This window comes from Palaemon carinicauda, chromosome 14 (genome assembly GCF_036898095.1).
Source record: "Palaemon carinicauda isolate YSFRI2023 chromosome 14, ASM3689809v2, whole genome shotgun sequence".
Taxonomy (NCBI): Eukaryota; Metazoa; Arthropoda; class Malacostraca; order Decapoda; family Palaemonidae; genus Palaemon; species Palaemon carinicauda.
The window spans coordinates 21727720-21740908 of NC_090738.1; the positions used below are offsets into that span (position 1 = coordinate 21727720).

The following is a 13189-nucleotide window of genomic DNA, read 5'->3' on the forward strand; positions in this document are numbered from 1 at the left end:
CATTAAATACCTAAAGATGATATAAGGTATTAAACAAAGCGTGAGGAGAACAACGCGTTGAAGACGCGGTAAGGCCGCTAGCCGAGAGCGCACTAAAACACGCAAAACGCAAAATAAGGCGTGAATGCCAGGGCAATGATAATGTCAAAACATTCTATGGTACTTAACATTGGTGCAGGAGGAAGGAGAGCTTCAGCCATGATGAAATAATCCCAAAATAAGCAAAAAAGCACAGCACAGCAAAAGGGAAGCGTCACGACACGAGTCCAAAAGAAGGATGTCAGATGGCGCTGGTGTCGGGCGTCGCTGGGGTGGTTCAGGCTGGTATGGTTAGAGCCGCTGTGTCGGCTCACCCCACATATTGACGAAGGAATTCTCTAAATGGAAGACGACCTGTGAATAGTGGTTTTCACACGCCCTATCTTTATACACGACGCCCTTTGGGGTGCTCGCGTGAGGGTAGTAACCTCTGCATTCCATGCTTTAACTTTCTCTGGTATATTTGGAAGTTATTTATATCAGAAAAGTGACAAGAAGGACCTTTTCACCGGGCGACACAGGTCTCTCCCCAGAAATAGATTTTTCCTTCGTCAAAATCCCTTTAATAATTCCTGGGCCTGCTGACGAGTCTGATCTGCTGCTTTCAAATCTACTTTTTTCAGACCAACTACTGTAATTTTCATTGCAACTCCAAACCAATTAAATCTTTAATTTCACTTTGGTTATGGTAGCCGATGTGGTAAAGTCTCTGACTGGTGAATGACAGACTGGGGTTCAAGTCCCACTTAGACTGGTTAGTTCCTTTGGTTGCTGCACCTCACCATGCTTGTGAGCTAAGGATGGGCATTTTGGGGAGCCTATATTTCTATCTGCTGAGTCATCATCAACCATTGCCTGGTCCTAGCTTGGGTGGAGAGGGGGCTTGGGTGCTGATCATATATATATATGGTCAGTCTTTAGGGCATTGTCCTGCTCGATAAGGCAATGTCACTGTCCCCTACCTCTGCCATTCATGAGCGGCCTTTAAACTTTTTAATATGATCTCCCTGTAATTTGGATCTTATCCTCTTGAGTATTTACATTATCACTCTCCCATGTTCTGTTGCATAGAGTAGTACAGGCTTTATATACCTATCAACTAGTCTTATCCTAATTTAATATATTTCTTTAAGAGGTGGGTCTATTCTATCTTTTGTGGTTAAGATCTACCCCTCCAGTATTTTTTTTTTATAACCATGAGCTAGACAAGGGCATTAAATTACCTGTTCATCTTTTATTACAGTATATGATAAATGTTTTTTCCCTTTTCATCAACAGATGGAAACTACTAAATTAGCAGGTAGAAAGTGGGCAGATGATTCTGAAGCTGTGAACTGCCGGGACTGCAATAAAATGTTTTCTATGACAATACGACGTCATCACTGTCGAAATTGTGGTCAAATATTCTGTAATGATTGTTCCAGCAAACAAGCTCCTTTGGAAGCAAATAAAAAGTCTGTAAGAGTGTGTAATCAGTGTTATAATGAGTTGACTTCCAAAATATTGTAAAATTGTATATTTTAATCCAAAACTTTATTATACTTAAAGCACATGATGAATTGATTGTTCATGTGTTGGCTGTGTTGTGAAGGTCACAATTTAATGCTCTGCTCTGTTGTGTAATGTAAGGAAAGGTACATTGTATTCCTGTTTTATGAGATGCATCTTTATAACAGCATTATTGATGTGCTTTCAAGGCACAATATTTGAGTACTAAATTTGGTGCCTTTTTTGTAGTATCCATCAAGTATGAAGTCCATCAATACTTGGAGTTTTAGAATTGAGAAAGTGGTATGTAAGTGATGGTGGTACACAAAAAGGAAATAATACTGTAGTTAGTATGTCAAAAGATATACTTTGAAGTTGTTCTTGAGTACAATTAGCTACCATTGCTTACTAACTACAATCAGTTCAAACTTTTTTACATAAAGCATATACAGTAGAGGTGTGCAGCCTTTCCCTGATTAAGTTGATAATAGGATTAAGTACATGAGCAAAGTTTGCATTATTAACAAGGAAAACTTAATTATCGAATCATGTAATTTCATCCACTCAGAAATTACTTCCTTCTATGTTTCAGTAAATATCAATAGTATTGAGAATTACCAATGTATCTTTTGTTGTAGTAAATTGATTATCCATATATTTATATATGTACACAACTATATTGTTTAAAGAAATCATTCAAATTAGAACTAGATGATAATAAGAGGAATTTTATTTATTATTTTCCATAAAATGCTTAAGTTTAAACAGATGCGCAATTGTATTGCAAGGTTCTGAAATTATGATACATGTACAAGGTTGTTGTAAGGTAGCATTAAAAAAATAGTAGCCTTGTATAGTTAGTCATCGTTGATGTAGGTTACATGCCGATGATGTACTGTTTTTAAGAATTTACCTACCGGTATTTGTTTTGTATTGAGAAATGGACTTTACCTAAGGATATTCTTCTAAGTAAAACCATTTATTAGTATAGTGTAGCTATTTTGAGCAAGATTCTTCTCATTGGTGGAGAGTTAATGATCAGTCCCAAGAAGTTGAAAAATTGATTTATTTTTCTGACCCTTTCTTCACATGAATTAGGTGCAAAAGGAAGTTCATGGTTAAGATAGGAAAATCATTTAAGCATTTATAATCCTTGGTAAAATACTTTTCTGGAATGTTTAAAGTATACAGCGCTGTACATAAAAGTAAATATGCTATATTTAAACTTCCCCAAGGTATGTGAAATTTTCATATATAAAGCTGATCACTTTTCAGCTTGCAAAATTTTTAATCATCCTGTTGTATTATTGTTAATTCTAGTTTCATCTCATTATGTCTATTTGTTGATTGCAAAATGGAAGTCGTCTAATGAAATAAACTGAATTGGTTAGTAATTTTTTACGATCAATTCTTTCTTGAAAATTGCAAATTGTTGTGTAACTTTATTAGTGCCAAATCAGCTTTAATATTTTATAATCTAATTTTTCAATTTCTGTAGTTGGCTAATATTTAGTACAGATAAATTTTCTATTTTTTCATGATTTTTGCAAGTTTAAAATTCAAGGGCCCTTAAATTTGACCCTGAATTCTACTATGGCATTGCTTCTTTCATATAAAACAGACTAGGTGTGCGTAATCAGTATTTTGCTGTACTTATAAATGCCGCTCTTCATAATAAAACAATTCCTATTTTGTTTGAGAATTACCGAAATCCAAAAGCTTCCACTTTGTAATTGTATTTACAATTGATATTGAATAGTTAAAAAAAAAAATATCTATACTGTATCATTTTTTTTTTTATACAATAGTGAAGCTAGGCTTTGTACAATGTTTTCAGATGAAAAAAAAAAAAGATTTCTATATTTTGTGCTTCAACCTGATCTTTGGTGTTACAGTATTTAATATAAAGGACATTTATACATGCCATGATCCCTTTAACTAATGGGTTAACCAGCAACTGTATAAAAATTAATAAAAGTACTGTTTGTGAATTATGTAATGTAAAAATTTATGTACATTACATTTTAGTGATTATTCAATATACAATAAAATTATGCACAAATAACTGCAGTGGTCTTAAAAACATAATTTACTAAAGATATTTAGAAAGCAGCTTTTAACTTACTTGTCCATCAATAAACTTGTCTAACATTTCATATAATAAGAAAGCAGATAGGCCAAACATGTCTTTTCTAGGAATTGGTTACCACTGTGAAAATTTCAATCTATTTACCATGTTGTAAAACTTATTTTATCACATTAATTTAATAAACATTAAACCATAATCACATTGTAGTCTAGTATGGGTTTCAACGCCAATTCACGTTAGTCATAGGTTCTTTATATAAATTAAATCCAGACCTATGCTGTTAGGTTTAGGTAATGTAGTCCATGTTTTGCTTGGATACAATGTATTGCTTCAGATATGTACTTCAGGTTAGTCAATAGGATAGTTTGTTTTTGCTACGATACATACACCACTAAATAATTATGGAATTGGATTTGTAGTTTATCTTTGTTCTTGTATTCAAAGACTTACTACTGTATTTTTTACAACTTGGATGTTTGTAGGGGCATATGTGTCCTCAATCATTTTTTTAAAAATGCATCTCTTAAAAGTAATTTCAAGAATTTTCCTGGCAGGTATTTTCTTCTTATATATGTATTGTGACCTAAGCATATCAGCCTTTGTTAGGCCAAATCCTGGTGCAGGAAGACGAGTGAGAAACATTTTATCTGCATCTGGTTCACAAATCATGCCATCGACAAAGTGTTGAATTTATATGGGGCAGTGTTGTTTTGCAGGACATTATATTATTCATTTGAAAGTATCAAAGTGATTTTGGTTAGCAGCTGTGGGCTTATTTGCAATTGGAGTATTTTTATTGGCAAACTTTTGATTTACCTCATACACAAAGACTGTCACTGGAACATTGATCTGTTGATACAATACTGTATTATTTGTTATTATATAGTAAAGTAAATGAGTTAAATCAAAAGGATGCAGAGTAATGGTACTATATAAATATTGCCATCATTTATAAGTTTTAAAGTATGAATTTTATATTTAAGATATTACATATGGTAGCCAAAGAGTATCACATACCATATAAACTTTTCACAAGGAATTTTTTGTATTGTTGATCTCATCCGAGAACTTTGCCATTGCATCAGTATATCTTGTTACTGACAGTTAATTGAAATGATTAATAATCTAGGTTATGGCTGTACTGTACTGTAAATGAAATTGTGCATAATACTTACAGACTTTTACATTTTTCATAGGTACAGATTTTTTTTATATTTAAGGTATAATTTAATCCCTTGGGCATTATATCTAAACTTTCTCTATTTATTAGCTTTTAAGATGACAATATAATAAGTAAGCAATGGAAAACTCAACAAGAATTTTGTGAAGTAACTTTTGGTGCTTTTGTCATTTACTTTTTTTGACTACATTGAAAAACTTTTAAAAAAATGAAAAAATATTTCAAGCATGTTACATAGCATTCTCTATTTCAGTCAACTAAGCTTCCCCTATTCCTGTGTTTAGGTTTGGGACAATTATCAGCAGAAGTGGTGTTTTAGGCCAATAAAAAGATTCGAGCCTTCTTTGACTAAAGCTTTAACCGCTATTTCTTGAAAGCCGCTTCCAATTTCTTCCATCTTTGATGTCCTCCACTGTGAGATCATCCTCCTCCTTATCAGCTTCACCCACCTTCTCTTTGGTCTCTCCCTCCTCCTACGCACATCTAACTGCAACATCCTCCTCCCTACTTACCCTGGCCTCTCAATGCTCATTATGTGTCCAAACCAGTGGAGTTTCTTTTCTTGAATTTTCTTTGACACCTCTGCAACCTTAGTTGTTCCTCATACCAAGTTATTCCTAACCCTATGCAGTTTTGTGATCCCAGCCATCCATCTTAGCATTCTAACTCTGCAACATCAATTTTCTTCTCAAAAGTCTTTTTCATGGGACAGGTCTCTGCACCATATGTCATGGCAGATCTCACTACAGTTTTATGTACCTTAACCTTCAACTTTACATTTATCTTTCGATCACACAATACTCCCAACACTTTTCCAATTATTGCATTTTGCATGTATTCTACTATTTACTTCCATTTGGAGCTCTGCTGTTTCCTCAACCTATGACCCTAGGTACTTTAATAATTATGTCTTCTTTACTATTTCTCCCAGCAAATGTATGTCACTTGATTGATTCTGCAGATTACAACACATATACTCTGTTTTTGTTCTGATCTTTAGCCTCTGCTATCCAACTCCTCTCTCCATCTTCCCCTTCAACCCTTCTCTGTTTTCATTACACAAGATTAAACCCTTCCATTACTGCAATTGTTATTCAAAATTTTCTCCAAAAATAACCCTGAAAATTTTATTTAACATTAATTTTTTTCTTTAAGCTTTGTGGTAGAAATTCAGACAACAAAGTTCTATGTAAAAACTATAGACACTTTGTTTTTAGTGAAATGGAAATTTATTACTTAAATTTAGTTTTGATCCACGAACTTTCTGATTGCAAGCTCTACAATTCTATTCCTAGATATAGATATAAGGATCAGATACTTTATACATTACATTCACTGTATTTTTCAGTGTCATTCCAGGAATAAACCTGAAATTGCACTTGGAGTAACATTTATAAAATGCAAAGGAGAATTTTCAGTATTTTTTTATGCTATGTTATTTCTTATGAGCTTGACAAGTTCCATTAAATTTTACTATAAGGTTACAGTAGAGTTTAGAGGAGGTTATTTATTAACAGGAAATTCCAAAATTATATTACTATACTGTCATGGCATAAGCTGCTGTATTTATTGGATAATATACTAACTACAGTATGTTGCAATTATTTTACAGTAAATATAAACAGTATCAGGTTATTCAATAGTATAAAAAATTCTGCAATGCTACATTTTTGTAATATTAATTCTACGGTAAATTTATTCAGCTTGGTTATTCTACTGGATGATAATCAGAGTTAACACAGGAAAAACAGAAGATATGCTTTTAAAAACCATTTATATAAAAACTCCCTCTGGTTGTATTTTTCACTTTTTCCAATTCTCAATTTTCTTACCCATGTTTACTATGGAGTTCTGATATTTTTTGTGTTATTATCTAAGCAACAGCTGTTGGTGTATAATGAAAATATTAAAACCTCCATAACTTCTAAAGAAAATTATTAATAAACTCGAAACTGTTTTGCATGTTGGCAACATTTTACTATTAGTAAGGCTTGGAATTTATTTTTTCTTATATCGATACTAACTTGAATTTTTTTTTTTTTTCTTCTTATATTGATACTAACTTTCCATGCTTTGGAATGATCAGCATTTTGCCCAAGGGGTTTACCTGTCCAAAAAATAGGCTTCTATCTTTGGTTTGTATTTGTTGCCTAATGATGGTAAAGATAATGAAGAGTCTATTTTTATGTATATTATAATGTTTATCCAGTATTGAGCAAATAACAATACTGTATTGCCAAATAGTAAATGTTTTTATTAATAAATAAAATGTTTGAATATATTTTCATTATCACTACTCATGCAAACCTTTTTTTTTTACTTTGAATTTTATGATCCCTTTAAGTTAAGCTCAAAATAACAAATGACAATTCAATTTGCTCCCAATTCAAATTTAAAAACTCCCTTCGGATTCAATTAGGAATGCAAAATGTCCGCTTGATGAAAAATATAGGTTGATGAATAATCATGATATAACCCCAATAGCTGCATTTTATAAAAAAGTTATTCATGTATTCATTCCCTGAATTCCTTAAATTTACATAATAATCATGCATTAAATGTCAAATAGGGAAAATAAGGAAAGTTGTCATAATGTGATAATAATCAAGTTGGTCTAAAGCAGCACCCATATGGGTGGTAATTTGACATGCTGGTTGAAGCTTAAAGATTTAAAATAAATTCATTTTAAGGAATGACATGCTGGTTGAAGCTTAAAAATTTGAAATAAATTCATTTTAAGGAACAAGTTCAAACTTTTGGACTTAAAGCTTTTATATTTTCTAAATCTAGAGCACTTCTTATGACACCAAATGTTACATTCAATACAAAGTCTTACCTTCACAGCCACATAACTTTTTTGAATTTGTATTTTTCCTAACTTTACAAACCTGAGGCATTTCATAGGATTATGACTTTGGTGAAGTTGGAAAATGGCTGTTAAGTTTTAAAATATCCTCTTGCAGAGCTAACTTCACTTTGACTTTTGACCTAAGACTTGATGGGTGGTTGAGGTGCGCAGAAAAACTCAAAGGTTTTGGGTCTGTATAGTTAGGAAAAATACATATTTATTTAAATGTTTGTGATTTGTTCCTACACATAATACAAACATTCATCCACTAATAGGAGATTCATCATAAGATAGTGCAAGTCCCTATAACTTAACTGGTTGGTTAACCCTCCTCTCTCATAGGTCAAACTGTCACAAGACTGGCAGTAAGGTCTTCCTGAACTTCGGAGACTACTTTTGCTTCTTCGGAGAAGAGAGAGCAACATTAGAAAGGTTGGGTAGCAGCCAATGGCTAGGTCAAAGATGTGGAAGAGCAGGAGGGACAAGAGGAGCATGCATGCTTTTTCTACCTCTCACTAGATTTCAGAGTCAAGGTTTTGGAGGCTTGCAAAGATGATCCTTGGGTAGGAAAAGTCACAAAATCCTCCTCACCAGCAGACGGGAACACATCGAAGGGCTTCACATCCTTTAAGTGTCTCCACTGGTAGAGGAGGAGACTAGGAAAGCGCAGCAGGGGAAGGTATTATGGTACTGGCATTAGCCAGGAGCTTCTCAGCAAATAGACACCAGCTATGCATAAGAAAGGCCACAATTTCTATAGGTTTAAGTTCTCACTAACATCATCATCAGTAGAAAGCAGGTGAACTTCAAGGGAAAGGCAAACAAGTATTGCCTTCATTAGGAAAAATCAATTCTTTGCCTTCTCCACAAGCATGCCCCCAGCACAATCCTGTGTTCCCAACCGCCTACAAGTTCCTCCAGAGGACCAAGCCCTTGAGGAAACACAACAGGTCGAGAGAGAAAAAAACTTCCCACCGCAGAGAAGACCACAACTTGCACTTGTCGCACCGAGAGGACTGACAGCAGTCATACCAAACACATAAATGATGAAGCTCCACTACAGGTTTACTTATAAAACTCCATCATTTCTTTCCAGGTTTACCAAGAGGCCCAAGACACATGCATGTCTACACGTAAAGTACCCATCACATACACAAACTGCAGAAAAAAAGAAAAGTTTAACAGTCATCAGAGGCAGCAAAAAGCAAAGTAGGTCAGAACAGCTTGCAGCTGAAATGATAAGTGAGAGCATAGCTGACTGTCAAGTGAGTGGAGCTTACTTTCCACCCAACAACAACTACTACAACATCGTTAAAAGTTTAACAGTTGTTCCAGCTAAGCTGAAATCATACTCCTACTAAAGGGTGATGGTTTGTAGTTGTATAGGAACAAATATGCATCTTAATATCAATTTTCTAACTCAGGGAAAAAATTCCTTTACAGTAAATAATTTACTAGACAGGGTATTCATATACAATCAGGAAAAAAAATTACTTTACAGTAAATAATTTACTATATTCATATACAATGCACAATGATATGTTAAACAATTCATACAGCACAGTTTATGCATCAAAAATATTTGTGCTTATATACTAAAAAAAAGGCCACGATACCAGACCTCAAAAACAATGGATACCACAATAAAGCTTACAATTCAGATCAAACAATCTTTTATGTGGAAGGCAAAGAAAAAGCTAACATTACTCACCTATGGTTCGACTGAACACTTTGGTGGGAATCAGATAAAATGTTGCCCTCCCTATCTTTTATACGAACACGCCCTGTTTTGTAACGTGTTTCTGTACGGCCATCTGAATGCAGAATTTTCACAGTTCCATCTGGATATTCTCTCCTCTTTTGGTCAGGTGTGTGAACTTCTTTCTGACCACTAACAAACTCCATTACCTTAAAGCCATCAGCATTCGTATGGACAATTGTACCATTCGGTAATGTGCAAACTTCTGTGCCATCTGGCAGTACAGTCTTGCGCGTTTTATCAGGGAAGATAATCTCCGATGATCCATCTGAGAATCGAGTCTCTTTCTGGCCATTAGGAAATTCCAGGACCTCCTTGCCATTTACGAATGTTGTATGACTTGTGCGATCAGTCCCGTAAACATAAATAGTTCGGTCTTGCCGGATTTCCTTTTTGTCACCATTGTAATAATTAACAATAACTGTTCCATCTAAATGGATAGACTTCTTATTTCCATTAGCATAGATGATTTCTCGTGTTCCATCATCTAAACATATTTCTGTAGATTCTATGTTTGAACTTTGCTGACTTTGAGGAGACATTTCCATTTCATAAGCTATGTTGGACTTGACTTTAGAATTGAAGAAGCCAGGAGTAATGTTGATTGCAGAATTCTCTTTCACTTTATTACTATTAATTGCAGACTGATTTTCACAAGAAACTCCCTGAAGTTCATTCACGTCTTCTCTCCTGTCATTAAGAGCTGCAATGTTACTCTCCTGAGCATTTTTGTTTTGATCAGGAGTAATTGTCCTGCCTAATAACTCGGTATGGTTTGTCTGCTGATATGCTTGTAAAGAGTCCTTTTTCCCTGAATTACAATCCTGGTTAACTGGACTTGAACGAGTTTGCCTACCAGAACTTAATATTTTATTATGCACTGGCAAGTCCCTCATTAACGCTTGTCTATCTCTCAAAGGATCATTTATAGTTATTGGTACTTTATCAAGAGATCTATTAATACTGCTAATTGTTGCCGTTTTTGTTTTCATCTTTGGCTTTACTGTAGGTAGAGCCACAGGTTTATTATTTGTAAGTGGTTTCCTATTTTTATTACATCTCTCTACGTTTTGATTCTGCTGACTATTATCTTTGAAACTTTTTTGTAAAGATGCATTTTTCAATCTTAATGACCTCAGTTCTTGTTCTTGTAATCTGATTTTCTCATCAAGTTTTTTCATAGCAGCATCATGTAAACTTTCTTTTTTCTTTAATTCCTCTTGTAAATCCTTTAGCTGTTCCTTCAAGAAAATAACTTCCATAGACTGTTCTCGCGATGACGCTATTGAGGGACTGTGTTGCTTTACCAACTGTTTTTCTTTCCACAATTTGTTCCTTTCACAATCAAGATATTCTTGGAACTTTGCTTTTTCTTTAGCCATCTCCTCTTGAAATATTCTTTTCTGTTGGTCAAATTGGCACTTTTCATTCTCCAGGGACTCTTGAAGATTCTTAATCTTAGTATTTCCTTTTTTATAGAAATCTATTTCTTTTTCTAATTCACAAACTTTAGCCATAAGAAGAGCTTTGTGAGTATCCAATTCCTCATGACTCCCTATTTTGTTAGCTGATGGAAATGATTCCCTTTCTTCAATACTTTTCATAATCTTATTTTCACTGGCTTTAAGAGTTTGACTATCTTCCTCTTGCACAGATTCTGGTGCATTAATAACGGAGCTTTTTACTTCCTTTGATGAAACCTGCTGTAATGTTTTGGACTGTTGGGCCTTCCTTCTGGTCTCTTCTTTTCCAAAAATAGACCATATATAATGTGACGCAGAATTCTTTGGACGGCAGGGTGGTGAAAACTGTAATCTTACTGGCTGAAGACCTTCTGAACTTGAAACACGAATAGGCATTTTATTTATGATTTCCTTGGACAAAACACCTTCATTCTGTTCCTTACAGAACTCATTCAAAGACTGCTTTTTTTTTAAACCTTCAGTATCAATGGGATTAAAATTCATTTGTGTTAGAACTTCTAAATCAGAGGTTGTGACTAAATCAGTATCATCTGCAATGGATGCCATATCAGTCAATGTATTTTCTTCGTCTGATTCTGAAATCTCATATTCCAATACCTGTACACCTTCTGGCTGAAAATGCACACGGGGCCTATCAACCACAACTCCATCATATACTGCCGGGGTACTTGTGGGGTTACTTGATGTGAGTTTTATATTACTTTCAAAACAGGAAGCAGATCCTACATTAAAGGAATTTTCAGATTCTACAAAGCTTTCTAAAACTGATTTCAACTCCTCCTCTGATAAGCCAGAGAGGGGAAGATCTTCTATTCTTACCAATTTTCTCAGCTGCTCAAGGACACTACTAACATTTACAAGAGGAAACTGATTTTGCTGAAGGTCACTTTGATTAAAGAAAATATTAGTAGATTCCTTTTTATTCAACTGAAATTGAGGACTAAAACAAGGGGAAGGAGAAGTTGATTTCATTGGGGTGGAAGACGATGACCAAAGACCTCGCTGAAGTAAACGAATAACAGTTGATGAACTTGAAGAGAAACTAGAATCCTCAGCTAGTTCTTCTAGCTTCTCAAAAGCTGACAACTCCTCCAACTCTTTACGACGTTGCTTGTCACTTTCTGAGACGGAGGTTACCTTCTTCTGCTGGACATCACTCTCAGTTATCCTGAGTGGTCCATTTTTCTCTGCTGATGTTTGCTTAACTGCTCCTTCCCTGAATTTTTCATAGCCTGATCTACTTTTATGGTCTTGGTGTAGCTGTAATGTTTTAACAGGCATACCTGCTTTCAATGTATAGTTCTGAGAGGTGATATTACTCTTTGGTTTGGATAACTGGTATCCATTATGCATTTCTCTTTCCTCTGCATTATTTTGAGTGGAATTTTCTGCTTTTCTGAGCCGCAAAGATTTCATACCAAATCTAGCAGTACCTTGACCTTTCTTTAGATAGGAAAATTTAGGTTGTGATTGTGAAACAGAATTCTCATCACTGGCCTTCAAGTTAAACCCAGGAATGTGGACATTATTATCAGTCACAGAATTACTAACAGCATGGCGGCTTATAAAATTTGTGAGACCTTGAAATTTTCTCTCATAAACATCTTCATTTCTAGGATTCAATTTCAAATCACATGTTCTACTTTCACCTGAAGGTTCACTAGCAATGCATTTCTTAACATCAGCATTGCCAACAGTCAAATGTTCCTGAGTTTGTACAACTGTCCTCAGATCATTTTTACTTGATCCAAGCTGTTTGTCATCATCTTGCAAAGGCAAAGTAGGACTAGATGAAACTCTAACATTGATATTATCTTTAGAAATATTCTGACCAAACAAATCTTCTTGATTACATTTATCTACACGACATGGCTCACCACCAACAGAGCTAATATTTTCACTAAAAGATCTGGGACTAATGTTGCGTAAGCTTCCCTCTGAAGATTGGAAAAATCCTGATGAAGCAGTTAACTCTCCTTCCTTACTTTCACTGCTTTGATCATAATTCTTGTTATTCAGGCCCTCATGATTATCAGGCTGTAAAGCTTCTTTATCATTCAACATTACGTCTTGAGGAAACTCATTTTCCTTTGGTGACGTAACTGCAAAACCTCCTCCATACTGGTTCAAGGAAATCCCCTTCCGCTGTTCGTCTTGCCATCTCCTTAGATTCTTTAAGCGTTCAAGCAATGCTGAACAGGGAGAATCAATGTTTCCTTCAACTGTAGTCATATCTTTGGCGTCACTTTCCATGATAAAAAATAAACTTAATCACTAAGTTGAGGTAAAAGCACCTATAAAA

General features: G+C 34.6%; 2 protein-coding genes across 3 annotated transcripts in view; one reads left to right on the top strand and one right to left on the bottom strand.

The window, feature by feature from the left end:
- Positions 1-7077, top strand: part of LOC137653473 (early endosome antigen 1-like) — a 157218-nt gene extending 150141 nt beyond the window's left edge. For both annotated transcript variants that reach the window (XM_068386901.1, XM_068386902.1), the window contains one exon: positions 1318-7077. In XM_068386901.1, coding sequence (XP_068243002.1) covers positions 1318-1548 — 231 coding nt within the window. In that variant the 3' untranslated portion in view covers positions 1549-7077. The remainder of the gene's footprint in view (positions 1-1317) is intronic.
- Positions 7078-9138: 2061 nt separating this feature from the next.
- Positions 9139-13150, bottom strand: Sas-4 (spindle assembly abnormal 4). The gene has a single exon (XM_068386899.1). The coding sequence runs from the start codon at positions 13138-13140 to the stop codon at positions 9352-9354; it is 3789 nt and encodes a 1262-aa protein (XP_068243000.1). The 5' UTR covers positions 13141-13150; the 3' UTR covers positions 9139-9351.
- Positions 13151-13189: the final 39 nt, after the last annotated feature.

What these genes read in the sequence shown, in the direction of transcription:
- Sas-4 (XM_068386899.1), bottom strand. Translation starts at nt 13,140, where the DNA reads ATGGAAAGTGACGCCAAAGATATGACTACAGTTGAAGGAAACATTGAT.